Raw genomic sequence first — 17,101 nt, forward strand, 5'->3', positions numbered from 1 at the left:
ATCAACAGATTAATCAGGACCTTGTCCTCCTGTGACCACGCTGTACATTATGTTTATGTGTCCAGACTTCTGTAAGAGGTTCAGGGACACCTGGCTCACTTCCCTGTCGTCCAGCTCTCCTCTCACCCTCAGATGAAATTTGCTTGCCTAATGCAGCTGCCCCCAGAATAGCAACCTGGGGGCGTCTTGGCTGCCCCCTTCTCCAAACTTGAGCTTCCCTCCTTAGCATTCAACCCTTCCATCTCCTTATTGAGTGCCAACAGTGGGAGGAGGGGGGGCGCCCAAGTCGCCGACCCTGCCCGGCCTCGCCTCCGGGCCGACTCCTCGGCCAATGGGGAGGCCGAGCGGATCGTGTGTCACTATAACAGAAGGACATAATCAGCGCGGTAAGTTTGCAGAACCTTACAGCCTGTCTCGGCCAGCAGGGAGCTCGCTTCTTTCAGCTTTTCTGAGGTAAGGAAGAGGGGAGAGAGTGAGTGTGTGAGTGCTAGAGAGAAAGGCTCAAGTGCAATGTCCCCAAACATCAACCCAAACTGTGGACGGCTGAGTCCACCTGTTAAAAATCACTGCCACGACTAGTAGAGGCTGCGGCCGAGGTCAGGGGCGATTGTGTTCAGACGAGAGGAACCGGGCCTTCAGTGTGAAGCCCGGAGAGTTTGACGCTTTAGTCTTTGAGCTCAGTTGTAGTTTGTGTGTCTGAGGAGCTAAAGTTTTCTTGTGTTGAGCTGAGAAGTTTGGTTATAAGCTTGTAAAAACCTTCAGCTGAGGTTAAAATATGAAGTTGTGAAGTTCTCGCAGGACATCTGGTGTTTTCTTAAAAGGCCTCTGTTGTTGTTTTTGTGCCGGTTTGGTCCGAGTCCAGAGACCCAGCGGAGGTTCATACCTGAGGGATTTACAGATGGCTTAAAGCCTTTGAAGCAGCTTTTCCGCTTCAGGAGACAGAAGATGACTAATGAGTTATGTAACATCGAGAGAGCGGCGGACACGAAGCTTCTCGTTACTTCTGATCATTTCAGACGGTGATGTTACTTTCTGGATCGCAGGTTGTCTTTAGCTCGGAGGTTTGAGTCTGTGGTCCATTAGTGAAGCTGTAAATAGGCGCGGCATGTGTTTACATTAAAGAGGATAAACACTTTAACATGTTGAACGGGAGCCAAGAGCCTCCAGACTGGATGTAAAGGAATCATCTAAAAGTGGAGAGTTTAATCACATGTTGGCGAAAACTCATTTACAGGCAGGATGAAGCCGAGCGGTCGACCTTTAACCTTCTCGGCTCCCTCGCAGGGTTAATTTTAATTCCTGAGCAAAGTGTCCGCAGTCAGCAGGGACCCTCAGGAAGATGATTGAAGGAACCATGTGAGGGCGAGACGGCCAGATAAGGAGATGAAGGTGGAATTATGGGTGTTGGTCCAGGAAAAGGAACCCAATCTTCAAGTTTAGGAAACCGGATCTGGGACCTGTGCAGCTGCTCTGATGGAAATAGTTGTGAAGTCGGGACGCCTTCATGGTGGCCTCACGCTAACGAAGCTAATGAGCAACTAATCCCACATCTAGATTAAATCATGAATAAATTCAGGTCATGTGTGTTTATCATTGAAGGGTGTTTGATCGCCTCCAGTCTGGAATCTTTACAATCACAACCGGGCTGAAGGGGATTGCAGCCGCGACAGAAGCTGCTGGAAGCTGTTTCTAAAGATAAAATAAAGTCTTGGGATGCCTCACGGATGCAGAGTGATGGGAGAGGTCAGGAGGTCGACCTTTAGCCCCGGTGGAGTCTTTTTATTCCTCCAACAGAGAGACATTCATCTCCTCTCTCACTGGTTCAAAAAACACACCACTGGCATAAATCTAAGTTTGGCCGCCTTCTCGTTTATCATCAGAGAAGCAGATTCAGGACCGAGGCTCCAATTTCAGCCCAAAGTCTGACGCTAATTATAAAACTGACGATGTTCGGATCCAAAGTTTTCAAACCAGAATCCTTAAAAACAAAAACAAAACAAACGACGAGCAGATAAAACTTTAGGAATTAAATCCTCGCCCGAAAGAATTTTTTATTTTTTTGAGGTGGTGTTGAAAATATGTGCAGGCGAGCAGGTGTAGTGTGGTCGGGTGGGGTGGGGTCGTCACGAGATATTTAAGACATCTGCAACTTAATCCCGAGCTATAAATACAGCAGCAGGCTGCTCGGTCGCTCGTCTGCTCGCTGACTTGAAGTTCCTCTCTTCTCTCTCACCTCCAGGTTGCCACAAGTCCACTCTCACCATGTCTGACACTGAGGAAGTGTAAGTCACATTTCATTCACAAATTAAAAAAAAACCTTTCTGGTGAGCAGTTTGACAAACTGATCTCAGCTCACTCCTCGTTGATTATTTTGTCAAACTGCTGTTTCTCTGTTCTGAATCTTCTTTGGGGCTGAGCTTTAAGTCTAAATCGGATTTTCTCTCCCTTCTCTTGCAGTGATCAGCTCGAGGGTAAGTAGCATCATTTTCATTATTTAAGAAAATATCATCCCCCTGCATTGGGTCTAGGTACAGTCCGGAGCTCCATGCTGAAGCCCAGTATTATTTCTGAACCTTGCCTAACTGATTTTCCATCCCTGTAGAGAGTTACGTTTTGCTCTGGACAAAATTTGTTCGTTTGCAGGTTTGGCTTGACTCCTCCAGGTTCAAGTTGTGCAATAATGCTCTCTCTGCACACACATATTATCCTCCCGCTGTGGCATGGTTGCAGGCACCAGTGTTGGCATCAGGACAGCGTCAAAACACGCTGTGTGAAAATCCAAAATCTAAGAACATCTCACACGTTTTGCACTGACCTGATGGCAACAGGTCCTGCAGCTCTGCATGAACCATCTGCAACTGAGCGGTCGTCCTGAGCTGAACAGAAGCCCGGACCCGAGGAGTCCGGCTCTGCTCGGCCCAGGAGGACTGTGTTGTGTATGCTTAGCATGGATCCCCAGTGTACCCACATTTTGTTTTCTGTCAAAAATGGGTACAAACGGGATCTTTTGATAATGTTCTTCTGCTCCTTTCTTTCTCGGACGGACGTGAAGAATACGATGGTAAGACGCAGACTCCGGATGATAAATCTCATGTCATTCATACTAATTTGTTAGTCACTTTTTAAAAAAACAAAACCATGTGTGCTCTCACTTCCACTCTCTTACTTTGTGGCATGCTGATTAACACTAACATTTATTGAAGGAACATGAAAAAGACACAGTGTAAACAGAGGAGGTTGCGTCAGGATTAGATTTTGTCTCTTTCTTTCTTCCACCACACGAGTCGCAGAGCAGGTATCCCAGGAACCAATCACATTTCATCCATCCATGACTGACCATCAATGACCGACCTTTTACCTCCTGTAACTGCCTGCTCTCTCACCTGCTTTAGCTCCGTCCGGTGGCAGTTTCCCCCCAAACTGCCCCCTCATGAACCTCCTCATGTTTCATCCACTCACCTCTTCCCCCTGTTCATTTCTCCTGCTTCCATTAACCCTCTCACCGCCCTTCCTCTCCCCCGGTGACTCGCTGCATGTTGTGTAGCTGTAGAAGAGGAGGTAGTAGAGGAAGTAGAGGTGGCCCCTGAGGCGGCCCCTGAGCCAGAGCCAGAGCAAGAGCCAGAGCCAGAGCCAGAGCCAGAACCAGAACCAGTGGTAGAACCAGAGCCAGAACCAGAACCAGAGCCTGAGCCTGAGCTTGAAGGTATGTGGCATGGAGGGGGGAGGGGGTATTCTATCATCCTTTCCCCAGGCGACAGGTGCGCTCTGCGGGCTATGGCCAAGCCAGACAGACCCGGCTAATCCAGATCCGCACACATGTTCACCATGTCTGCTAATGCTAACGCTACCTTCCTTTCACCTCTAAGTCAAAGACGGCCCGTTTATGTCGCACTCAACGGGCGCGAAGCTGGGATGTGATAACTTTTTTATATTTCCTGTAAACATTTAAACATATGTCGATATGTTGAAAATGATCCTTCCCAAATATTCTACAGTTACTGTACGACTAATATTTGAGTATTTTTTTGCACTGAAGCTCATGTTTTAGGCTGATACAAAGAGGCAAAGTCCGGCCCGACAACCAGCTCAGATTCTGTTCGGTTAGATTCCCATTCTCAGTCCAAAAAATTCATTAATTCCTTCATTAATTTATCAAATTGTCTATTTGAGAAGGTGTGAAACGTTTCTGTCAAACTTTAATGGACAGTTGAACTTCTCTGATGTGTCCAGTGTTCATGCTAACATGTTAGCATAGCTACAGTAGGCTACAATGCAGCGTATTAGTATACTGCAGGGTAAATCCTTTAGCTTATGTTTAGCTTCATTATACTTAATTTACGTCACGAATAAACATGTCAACATTCACAGTGAGCAAACGTTTTATTGCAAACAGAATATTTACAGAGCGGCTTCGGTTCTGTTCTGAAAAGTTCTTTTGGCCTCTTGTATCAGTCTAACCCGACTGTACCATACGTACTCTGAGTGCTAATATAATGCTAATACTTTGGCGTACATGTTTGTTTTTTCATGATCTTGATATGTAACGAAGGTAAACATCAGATTACATACAAACTTAAACGTTGAGCTGCTTCTGTTAAAGGGGAGAAAACGTGCTGCTGAGCATGAAAACAAACATGTTTACTGGATAAAGAGCCGAGAAAAAGATGTTTTACATCTTTTTCTAAATTCGCCTACTGTCCCATTATGCTAACATGCTAATGGTAAGGTCAGTGTTGCATTCACACGCCATGAAGTAGAAATTGATTTATTGCCAAACTTGTTTCAAAGTTAAAGCGTGCGCTGAAATCTGCCCTGACTCTCCAACTTCCCACGTTTTACTGAGAAGCCTGTGAAGCGTCTGATGGCGTGTGAATGCAGATTTAAATGTTAAAGGATTTTATTCTGCTTGAAGGTGAAACTGTGGCTTCTATGAATTCATGTCGCCGATCGTCAAATTCTCAAATTCTGGCCTTCAGTCACTTTTATTTGAAGCTGAATATTACAAATACAACCGGCAGGTTTTTATTTAAAACCTTTATTTTGTCAGGTTTTAGTGAGCCGCGTGTTTCCAGCTGCTTCCACTCATCAGTTAAAATGTGTATTTCTCATTGCTGTTAACATGAAGGAGAACAGGTAACAGCAGAGCTGCAACGATTAATCGATTAATTGTCAACTATTAAAGTAATCAGCAGTTATTCTGACAACTGATAAATCAGTCTGAGTCATTTTTAAAGATAAAATAAGTTCTTTGAGTCCAGCGTCTTAAATGTGAATATGATCTGGTTTCTTTACTCCTGAGGTGAAAATCTTTGGGTTGTGGTCAAAACAAGACATTTGAAGACGTCAAGTCGTCCCTGAGTAAAAGTAAAGATATCGTGTTAAATATTACTGAAGGTCGTCCACATGAATAGCTGTTGAGTAAAAGTCTGATCAGTTTATCAGTATCTGATATTAAATGTACTTAAGTGTCAAAAGGAGGAATAAAAGTAAATTATAGACCTGCTTATATTCATATGTGGCCTGTTATTTGTTATTTATCATTTTTCTGATTATTTGTTGTTTTTGTTTTTTTGTTTTAATAATTAAAAAATGTACTTCTTTGGCTCCGATGCAACATTCAATCTGCAAAGTAACTAGTAACTAAAGTTAAATATGAAATATGAATATGAATATGGTCTCAAAAATGTAGTGAAGTGGACGTAGCACAAAATGCAAATACTCAAGTACACGTACTGAAAAGCTTTGGGAAACACTGATCAATATATTTTTGACCAAACAACATCGAATAATCATGAAAATAATCGACAGTGAAAACGTGTTTTTATCTTTATAAACAACTTATTCCTTTAAAGTCTGAGACTCTGCGATTGTTTGAGAATTTCACGACACTTCTTCCTTCGTGCCACAGTTTCATAGTTTCACTGTATTAAGCTGACTGGTGGTGACAGTACAGTTCACTGCTTGCTAACACTGTTGTTTATTCTGCTTTTGTTTTGGATGCTTGCTGCATGCAGAGGCCGTTGAAGAGGAAGGTATGTTGATTTCAAAAGAACTTTCAAAAACAAAAAATCTGTCATTCTGGTTTTGGGAGGACCACCAGGGTCCAGGTCTGACGTCTGTACTCAGGGGGAGAGCGCCTGCTGTTCAACAAAACATGTCTGTCCAAATTTTATCTGTCGTTCAAAGTCCAGGAGCGCTGCCCCGATTGGCACTGAGAGATTGAATTCTGAAGGAAAACACACAATTATAAAAGCTTATTGAAAGAGTTGAGTGTTTTTAAATATTCAGAGTGCTAGAGGAGAAAAAGGGTGAAAGAATATGAAATGCTAACACGTGCTTCACTGCGCAGCGACCCCACCGTTACTCTCTTGCTATGTGACTCGTCATCTTGCATGGCATGGAGCCGCCCGAATCTGGGTTCAAACTAAAGAAAGAAAAGGGGAAACTGACTTTGTCTTGCTTGTGAAAAACATTTTTTGGGGTCAAGCCAACAAAAACATGGCACACACTGAGTCAAAGTGACGTCTCAGTCGAATGAAAAAACAAGATCACTGGTGTTTTTTCATAGAAACACATTCAGATCTACTGCAGCTGCACTCACAGCCAGATGTTCTCCAAACCTCATGATCTCCTGTCGAAAAACTGTCTGATTCAGTCAAGTTTTTGCTCTTTCAGTATTTTTCTGTCGCCCTAACCCTGACTCAAACAAGGCTACAGTTTTTAACCTGAATCTAATGTGTCACGTAGACGAAACTCATGCAGTTTAATCCATGTAATGCCTGAGAAATGAAATAATCTGCAGTGTTTCTAACCCGATGACATGTACTTGTCCCCTCTTCATTTCCTAACCTGCAGAGGAGAAGCCAAAGTTCAAGTAAGTTTCCCTTCGGATCGATTTCCGTTCACATTTTGACTTTAAAAAGAGAAAAACATGAACAGAAAACATGATAATCAGCACAACTCAACACCGACAACACTGTCTCCTGCAGGCCCAGCGCTCCCAAGATCCCTGATGGTGAGAAAGTGGACTTTGATGTAAGCGGACCTGAAGCCACCACACAAAGGATTTTTCTGCTGACGTTGAGAGATTCTGTTGTGCTGATTTGTTGTTTTCTGTGCGTCTGGCCCGCAGGACATCCAGAAGAAACGTCAGAACAAGGATCTGATCGAGCTGCAGGCCCTGATCGATGCTCACTTTGAGCACAGGAAGAAGGAGGAGGAGGAGCTGATCGCTCTCAAGGACAGGATTGTGAGTTTTCAGCCAGGAGCCAGCGAGGCTAACTGTTTTTATGCTAAGCTAACTTATCCAGCTGCTGGCTGAGAGACTCGAGAGCGGTCTCAAATTAAAATGTGTTTGACGCTGGGTTTTCTGTCGTCCTGCAGGAGAAGCGTCGTGCTGAAAGGGCCGAGCAGCAGAGGGTCCGCGCTGAGAAGGAGAAGGAGCGCCAGGCCAGACGTGAGGTTCGTGGTTTTTATTCTTTTACCTCCGGTGACGTCACAAATCGAACAGGAGGAGCGTCTTTGAGAAGATATGGAGCTGATTTGTATCTCTTTTTGGCAGCACATATGTCAGCATGTCATCTGATTACACTTCTGTGCTCCAGCAAGATGTGCTAGCAAATATATAAACTAAAGTTGAAGCTCTGTGGACCGCAGGATCGGCCCTCAGAGCGATCAGTCGCCGCAGGACTCTGTGATTCAAAAAATACAGATATGAAGCTCCCGTCCTCACGTTTCTGTCACTACACTCCTTCACCGTGTTTATGCACCAACAAAAAATAAATATTTCAGAGCGATGACTTGAATGATCTCGACATCAGTGACCTCTTTGTTTGCGCCTCCAACAACATGGCGGACTCGTCACTGCCCCCAAGTATCCTGATGTGTGTGAAAGAGTCTTCATTCATTTATTCAGCTCATCTTCATCTAATTTAACCTTTAAAATATGATTCTGAAATCAGATATTTAATTTTTTTCAAGAACATAATAGTCTTGTGGTCAAAGTCTTGATTTTTATAAATTGTGATTTAATCTGTGTGTTAAAGTTTAAATTTTGATTTAATGTTTTGTATTTATTTGTATCCTTTCTGGGCCATAAATCAAAAATGATGTTACATTTAGAGTTAAACTCTTAACTTAAAGTCTTTTTAAAGGATCAGTTGTAACTTTACAATAAACAATTGATTAATAAATGTTTTATAAAGCAGTGAAATAACTATTAACTATTACGTTTAATTAGTTTAATTGTATCAGGTATTCATGATGGTTATTTTCAAGTGTTTCTCATTTCTTTAGCTACATTCTGATTTAAACCTTAATAATATACAACAATTTCATTTATACATCAAACTGAATCCTCATTTTTAAACAGTTTAATTAAAGTGATTCATTCTGTTTTACTTTGATATATTTTTATTTATCGTCAGTTTGCGTCTGCTGACATGATGAATAACTCATCTGTTATGTATATAAATATATAATATATATTTCTAACATCCGTCCTGTTTTTTAATGGTTCCTGTGTTGAGTCCCAGAGAGTGAACGGTGGATCTGACCCGGAGGTCTCACTCTGTTCTGTTTTCTGTGAACCAGGAGGAGAGGCGGATCAGGGAGGAGGCTGACGCCAAGAAGAAGGCTGATGAGGACGCCAAGAAGAAGTCGGCTCTGTCCAGCATGGGCTCCAACTACAGCAGCCACCTGCAGAGAGTCAGTACTCACACTTATATGATCACAGATTATTATATTATACTCTATTGTTTGAGAGTATTTTAATTATGTAGTTTGTCAGTGTGGAGCCAAGTATTGATACTTTGTATACTACTGAGTATTTTAGTGTCATAGTACATTTACTGGTAAGTGGTAAATAAATGCAGTGGAGTATAAAGAAGAACATAAAGTACATTACTTACATAAATGTAATTAGTTACATTCCGAGGTTTGGAATGCAAATTGTGCTTAAGTAGAGTACTTAGAGTAAATGTACTTAGTTACAGTCCATCACCGCTGTTTGTATGCGTGTTAACAGGCTGACCAGAAGAGAGGAGGCAAGAAAGAGACTGAGAGAGAGAAGAAGAAGAAGATCCTGGCCGCCAGACGCAAGCAGCTGAACATTGACCATCTGAACGAGGACAAGCTGAAGTACGAGTCCACGCACACACACACAGACAAACATAGACACACACACACACACACACACACACACACATACACGTCAATATTACCAACAGGGCACTACATGTCTCCACCATCTAAGACGAGACCTCAAAGAAAGTTAGACAAAGTGAAACATTTGGAGCATCAGAAGAAACAAAACTAAACTCTGTTCAGCCTGATGAGATATGTAAACACTCTCGTCTCCGTCGTGTTTGAAGGATGTTTCTTTGTATCTGATCCTCTCATGTTCTCGTGTTTCCTGCAGGGATAAGATCAACGAGCTGCATGAATGGATGGTCCAGCTGGAGTCTGAGAAGTTCGACCACATGGAGAGACTGAAGAGGCAGAAGTATGAGGTGAGACTCCGGCCCTGTGGTCACTGTTTACAGCTGATCAGAAGACACGTTCTGTGACTGACAGACGTTTGTTTTATAAAATATATTTGACACAATATAAATGACAAAATGAAACCTGTATAGCTTAACACACTTTTAACAACACCTTTACAGATACTTAGTGAATTTTAATGTCTTGTTCTGACATGAAGAAAAGAAGATTATCAAGTTTTGATATTTAATTTTCTTGAAGTTTTCCAGGTTCTGTCTGTTGCTTTCAAACATTTCCAAAGCAACAGACAGAACCTGGTACTTTAACATTTTCTTTGAGTCGTTTAAGGTGGATTTTTTTTTTTTTTATTTATTTAAATTAAAAGTGTTTTTAAGTTCTAACAACTTTGTTTTCTTTTGCTAAACTTTGTAGAAAAACATTTTATATTTCTTCAAATTAAGGTTCAGGTACCAGGACCTTAAAGCCCAGAACAGTTAACATGAATCCACAGTACACACACATGAATCTAATATTAAACATCACAGGTCCATTACACGCACTTTATTAAAGCCATAAATCCACAGCAGCTGTGTGTTGTTGATGTTGACGCTGGCGTCCTGAGGTGACGTCCAGCCGAGCGTGTCTCCAGATCTGAACCCTCCATGTTGATTCCCCCCTCCAGGTTACAACCCTGCGTAAGAGAGTTGAGGAGCTCAGTAAATTGTAAGTAGAGATGAGCAGGGGCAGTTTTTTGCCTGATAGCTTCAGGCTAGCTGCATGTTAGCATGAAGGAAGGTCAGAGAAGTAGAGCGCCGCCCTGCTGGCCGAGAGAGGACACGATGCACCACCGAAACACGACTGACAGAAAGAAGTGAAGAGTTTGTTTCCGAGTGACGGCTGCGATCGACAAGCTCAGGATTCAGCTGTGAAGTTAATTATTATTATATTAATTATAATTAGGAGGCAGATTTAACAGCAGCTTTAATTAAAAACATTATAATAATAATAATAATATAATAATCACCAAATATTAGTCAGTTATCTCGACTCCACCGTATCTTCGCCGGATCAGGATTCAATTTTTCTTATCGCTTTGAAAAATAACTATACACATATAATCCTCACAGTATTTAACTCATGACATTAATTTTATCTTTTAATAAAAGCCTAACTGTATTTGTTTCTCCTTATAATAAACAAGTTTTTGTTAGGGATGTAAATGATTAAATGATTAATCGATTAAAAATGAATTAATGACAATCAGAGACGGATCAGAAAGTATCTTGCTACAAATTACAAATACTTGCTTGTATAATGTATCAAAATAAAATACAGGAAACATTATATACAAACTGATTTTATTACATTTCAGACGGGAGCTTCACATTAAAATGAAGTCATTATTTTGTGTAATTTAGTTTATCGTTCACGAAACTGTGTTTGTTAACTCCTAATGTAGCCGACTATGATTCTGCATCAAACACAGATCAAGTCGAAAAACAATCCAACATCATCTCATAAATTATTAATAATTAAAGAAATTGCTTTAAATTTGCACCTTTAGTTTCTGTTATTAAACAACAACATATGTCTGACGATGACTTTTCTGAGTTAAACAAACTTATATTTTTATTAGCGACGTCACTTTAATGGATCAAACTCTTCAGCTGTCAGCAGACATCAGGTGTGAAGGTGGTGCTGAGCTCCTCCACATCCTGTCCTGCTCTGGATGTCAGTTTCAGCATCGCAGAGCTTCGGTCAGGTGTGTGAGCGAGCGGTCCGACAGGTAAGTAGAAGTCTGTCGAGGTTTCAGAGTCGAGCTGAAGCTGAATCTCTCAGAAGTGACCGTGTTTCTTTCTTTTGGGAAACCACAACGGGCCTTAAACGCAACAATCATCAGATTATTAAGAGCATCAGGTGTTTCTTCCTCTGTGGTTTCCTCTGTGTCGGATGATTAACCGATAACCTGATTTCACAAATAACAGAATTCAGGTCAAAACATCTATTTGAACTTAAAGTAAAGTAAAAGAGAGCAACACTGATGATAAGCGTGACCCCGTGGTCGGTTTCCCATGATGCCTCAGTCTGCAGCTTTCAGCCCACGGAGCCGGTTCAGGAGAGCAGAGAGGAAGTCCTTCTCCTCGGAGGTAAATGTGTTAAAGCTGCTGCTGTGTCGCTTTTTCAGGTGCTCACGTTCAGGAACCGCATCGATGAGTTGCAGAAGCAGTAAGTACCGTCGTGATGCGTTCACTGACACTCCAGCTGTTGTCTGCGTGAAGACATGACTGTCAGAACCGTTCAGGACAGTTGATGTCAGTTTATGGCACAGAACAGTGGATCAGTTGGGCCGACACGTCAGGTCAATGCATCAAATATGGCAGCTTGGTCAGTGGTAACTAATTACAACTACTCAGATTACTGTGATTAAGTCATTTTTTGGGTACTTGCATTAAACGTCAGTGGTTAAAAAGTAACTGATACTCTGAGCAGCGTTTGAGAAGACTACTTTGTACTTTTACTGAAGTATTATTTGGATACCATTAGTTTTACTTGTAATCAAGTAATATTTTAGGGATGTAACTGTACTTGTACTTGAGTACAGATTTGTCGCAGTATAAAGAACAAGAAAAGTCAGAAGTATTGGATGTTTGGGGCGTTTGATGGGTCAAAGTACTTGTACTTTACTCGAGTATTCCCATTTTCTGCTACTTTTTTACTCCACTACATTCATTTGATAACTTCAGTTACTAGTTACTTTACAGATTACATGCTGCATCAGAGCCAAAGTAATTCGAAAAGTTATAAATGTTGGATATTTTTAATTAATATAATAATCAAGCAGGCCTGTAATCAGTCGACACAGAGTTGTATAGTCTGTACATTTAATTATACGTATTATTTACTTTTACTCGTTTTTAATACTTAAGTACATTTAATATCAACTACTTTAAAAGTTTTACTCGAGTATTTTTCGTATGTGTGACTGATGTACTTTAAACGACGCTGGTCACACGCTGGACTTTCATCAGGAGATCAGGATTTAAGTGTCAATGTTGACTTGTTTTAAAGTTACATTACGTCACGTACAAATGAAGTCTTTTTAAAACAAAGCTTTATGTTTTTCTACACAGAACCGAACCTTGACCCATAAAACACGATGTCATAATGTGTCAGCTCGCTTTATTTTGAAAGTCAAACCAGATGTTGCATATTTAGGCCACTGACGAGCTGCTGTATTTGAAGAATTGTGAATGAGAACGTTTTGTTTTTCTCACGATGGAAAAGATTCAGTTTTAATGAGCTGAACTTTTCAGTATTTCCACTCCTAAAGCATGAGGACTTTCTCAAATACTCTCGTCCATTTTTTGTGTCACTTAGTTGAGACAAAAAGCCATAAACACACTGAACCTCACTAACACCGCCGGTGAAAGCAGGCCGGAGAACAGGCCGGCCTGGAGGTTCAGGTAGAGATCGAACCTCTTTCACCTCACAGGTCGACGTGTTCTGGTCGTGTCCGCCGTGAACTATCTGTAGATATTAAATTCCTTCCTTCAAGAAACAGATAAACTTTTTGTTTATTCAAAAAGCGGATACAATTTTGAAAGTTTAGCACAGTAGCTAACCTGCTAATAGCAGTGATTGAATGTAACTAAGTACATTTAGTCAAATGCAACTTTGCAGTACTTCACATGAGTTTTTCCATTTTCTGCTACTTTATACTCCACTGAGCTACATGTTGGAGGCTAATGTTATACTTTTTACTCCACTATATTTGATTACTTTAGTTACTAGTTCATTTGCAGATTACATGCTGCATCAGAGTAAAAGTCTGATGCAATCGGATAAAAAAAATAATTATTCTGATCATCAGAAAAATGCTGAAAATCAGATCAGATGATGGATAAAGTTGTAGTATAAAGTTTATACATATGTGTAAATATTTTGCTTTGTTTATTTTTACTTGTACTTTAAATACTTAAGTACATTTCATATCAGATACTTTAAGACTTTTACTCGAGTACTATTCGTGTGAGTGAATTTCACTTTTACCAAATAAATATTTTAACACGATATCTTTACTTTAATTCAACGACTTTTGGGATCGTTTTAGTCGCGTGCCGTTTTTTTTTAACATTAGCTTTCCGTCTTTAATCAGTTTTACTTTTCTCACATGAAATCTGGTTATTTGTGTCACATTGTTTGAGAAGAGCTCCCTGATGTTCTCTGAAAAAGGATGAAAACCTTTCAGAAGTTAAACTGGTCGATATAAAGTAGGATTGTAGCATCAATACCGTCTGGACAACCAGACATTTTAAAATGTTTGTGTTATTTAGCCTCCAGGCTAACGGAGCCGTCTTCAGCAAATATATAAACTAAATGTTAGACACTCACAGACACAAACAAATCTGATTATATCCTGTTAAAAAGTCCAGTTACGATGTAGAGCAGTGCATCCTTTTTCAGCGTGAAGGTCGGGGCTCTTCTCTTCGTACTGACCCGGTTATTTCACTGTGTGTGAGAGTCGATACACTGATATCTGTGGGACTCTGAGATGATTCGGGTTGTGAAGGTAAGTGCTGCACGAGTTTGAGATTGATTTCCGTCTTCAACGTGTCGAGAGACGTCTGATGTTGTTGATGTGAGCGGCGGAAAATTTAGCATTTTTTGCCAGTTAGCATGTCGACCAGAAATCCCTTTGAAAATGTGACAATTTATTTATTTATTTATTTATTTTCTCTCTGTGATTATTTTGGAGTCACAGCAGAAGCCTCAGTTTATCACAAACATCTTCCAAAACCTTGTCAGCTACTCTTTGATCGTTCAGTTACTTTCTAAATTTCAGGAAAGTGCTAATCATCTGAGAAAGAAGACAGTAGCAACGTTAGCTGCTCAAAGGTTTCAGGACTGTGACATAAATATATAAAACAACTGTTACATGCAACAAGACAGAAAACAGAAGAATTCAGGGGAGAGGGAGAATAAATTTGTTGCTTTCTGTGCTAATTAGCTTTTCGTTAGCAACAGTCTGCGATAAAAGCACACAGTAAAACTTTTACAACATTTCAAACGCAATAGTGTTTATCTGTGGTGTTTATATGTAACAGTTTATCTTTGGGAACTTCTGAAAAAGTACATTTTCTGACGGGATTTCAGACGACATGCTAGCAGACACGCTAGCAGACATGCTAATCAACTGCTTGCGAGAAAGATGCAAAAACATCCACCTCCATTTCCTCGTGCAGTTTATGTGTGACTGTCCTGTTCTGACATGTTTCCATCTTCTTCTGTGTTTTTCGTATTACAGCAGCAAGAAGGGCGCCGCCGCTCGCCGCAGAAAGTAGATCGCCTCGCCCCGCCGCTGCTCAGAAACCAAACTGCGATCGTCTCGGACACACGCCTGATGAAACAACGCACACTGTGGCGAAGGTCGTAGCTCGGAAGAAGCCAGTCATGCTGAGGTCTACTTTGCGGTTATCAACCCACGTCTTGAAACATGCAACCAGGAGCCTTTAGCTGCTGCTCAATAGGAATAAAAAAAAAAGAAAGCCTACGAATTCTTGCTCGCCATCTCGCTTCCTCGCCCTCCACTGTTTGGTTCTCAGTATTTTTGTAAATAAAGTGTGACTCTTCAAGCCATGTCTGTAGATCTGTTCTTATTCAGAAGTCAATAAAGTTCAGTGTTTGTAGCCGTGTAATTTTAAAGTCGTTTGTTCAACACTGTTTTCTAACTGCAGAGTTGAATCGGATTTTTAGTCAGAGCAGGACGAGGCTCAGCGTTTCCCCAGAGACCAAACAAACACCACAAAGTTGTTTATTTTAATATTATTCAAGGCTTCAAGGTTCATTTTACAGCACAGAGCTGCACGATGAGACAAAAGTTATCAAGCTACACACACAGAATAGAATAAAAATATATACAGTTACTTATATTCATACACCTATATACAAACAGACAATGTCAAAAGGACAGAAGAAGAAAAGGGCTTAAGTAACTCTGGTTTAAAAGTTCAAAGGCGCCACTTCCTGCTCAGACAGCTGTTTCATCGTGGGGTCGATCTGTGATGTGATCATTCGTCTGTTCAGAGGTTTGAATCTGTGAATCTTTGTCTCGTTGACTGTTCTCACAGCAAAATGTCTGAAAGTTAACTTCCTTTTCTCACATTTAAACTCGGAGCACTTTATTCCATAACTCTTTGACTCCATGAACACATAAATGAAAACGTAACCTTTGTTTTTAACCCATGTTACCCATGAGGAAGGTGACACCGGCACAAAATGGCTGCTACAGGGCATCAAACCACACGTTGTCCATCATGTAAAACTCACTAAATCATGTCAGTCCATTTGTGTTCCTGACTAATAAAGTCGTTCACACCAGTGACGTCAACTCAAAGCTTCATACATGAATGAAATCTGGAGATAAATGTGAAAATGTCTTAAAACTGAGACGAGACATTGGACCGAACCAAGACCTGCAGGAAGCAGGCCAAAGGAAGTAAAGTGATTTATATTTCAAAATAAGAGACTTTTGGTCACACAGTAACACCAGAGTCTCCAGGGGACGATTACATTCATCATATATTTGATGGTTATATTTACATTGTTGCATTTTAAACAGTAGAAACCAGGTTTGAACTCAAAACGAGCCGCTTTCCTTCCGTACGTGACGAGAAGTTCTGACCCGAGAGGCAGCGATTGTTCAAATAAATTGTTTTATCAGAAAATATGAAGATAAAAAGTGTTTTTCGGGTGTAATTTTTCTGTAAAGGCTGACAGAAAAGTGAATGTTTCCACACAATGACCCTCTGCAGATACTCTCAGTCTGATGGAGAGAGCAGGAAGCAGGTGTGGTTGTTGATTGAGAACACCTGAGTTTTGATGACCTGCACAGACAGACTGATGTAAATGATTTACTGAAGCTGTCTTCAGATCCACCAGACTGCTTTGATAAAAACAGTGATTTAACCTGCAGAACTTAGAGCTGATGAACCTCTGCCTCGACCTGTTAGTTTGCTTGTTTTAACGTATTAAAGCATGATTATCGAGCGGATCGGAGCCCCGGTACAGTCAGCTGAGATGGACCCGGTGAATGTGACCTTCTCTCTGCCTGTCAGTGAGCGGGTCAGGGCCGCAGTGTGACCCCAGAGGTCAGCGCCGCCTCTCCGGGCTCTGCAGGGTTCCCACTGTTTGCCACCGTCTGTGGTAAGTTCACGTCTCCTGCTGCTCCTCTACACTTTCTAAATTTTACTGGACTGAACGGTTCAAATTATGATTAAAAAGAGTCATTTCACAGGGCGGTGACGCTCAGAAGTGTCACCATGTAAGCTTATGGGGAAAAAGTGTTTTAGGGGTCCAGTCCCTGCAGAGACCCGGCAGCCCTCTGCCTGGATCTTCTTATCTTCTCACTGTGTTGCTGCTCGGGACGCTTTACCAACCCAACATGTGGCTATTTGACGTCCTGGGAACGAGACTCAACAATCAACTATCTTTGTGGTGCGTTCAGGAACAGCTGGGACAAATCCTACTGACTCTACCTTTAACTTTAATAGTCTTTGAATTATATTAATATGACGTGAGCTTCAGTTAGCTTTGACCACAAATGTCCTTCAGAGGGAGACTT

The 17,101-nt window shown here is 41.2% G+C and overlaps 1 protein-coding gene across 5 annotated transcripts; it reads left to right on the forward strand.

Moving 5' to 3' along the window:
• The first annotated feature begins 316 nt into the window (after positions 1 to 316).
• Positions 317 to 15,085, forward strand: tnnt3a (troponin T type 3a (skeletal, fast)). Of its 5 annotated transcripts, none has more exons than XM_084364555.1 (14): positions 317 to 386; positions 2,240 to 2,282; positions 2,458 to 2,471; positions 3,545 to 3,703; positions 6,015 to 6,032; positions 6,856 to 6,874; positions 6,990 to 7,035; positions 7,133 to 7,249; positions 7,384 to 7,461; positions 8,593 to 8,706; positions 9,026 to 9,138; positions 9,419 to 9,509; positions 10,163 to 10,203; positions 14,786 to 15,085. In XM_084364555.1, exons 1-14 carry the CDS (start codon positions 332 to 334, stop codon positions 14,820 to 14,822), a joined length of 945 nt encoding a protein of 314 aa, XP_084220681.1. In that variant the 5' UTR covers positions 317 to 331; the 3' UTR covers positions 14,823 to 15,085. The 5 variants fall into 5 exon arrangements, with proteins under 5 accessions (XP_084220681.1, XP_084220682.1, XP_084220684.1 ...); XM_084364557.1 differs by having other exon boundaries at positions 370 to 453; XM_084364556.1 differs by lacking the exon at positions 6,015 to 6,032.
• The last annotated feature ends 2,016 nt before the right edge of the window (positions 15,086 to 17,101 follow it).

Source organism: Pagrus pagrus, assembly GCF_965226575.1.
Source record: "Pagrus pagrus genome assembly, chromosome: 10".
NCBI lineage: Eukaryota > Metazoa > Chordata > Actinopteri > Spariformes > Sparidae > Pagrus > Pagrus pagrus.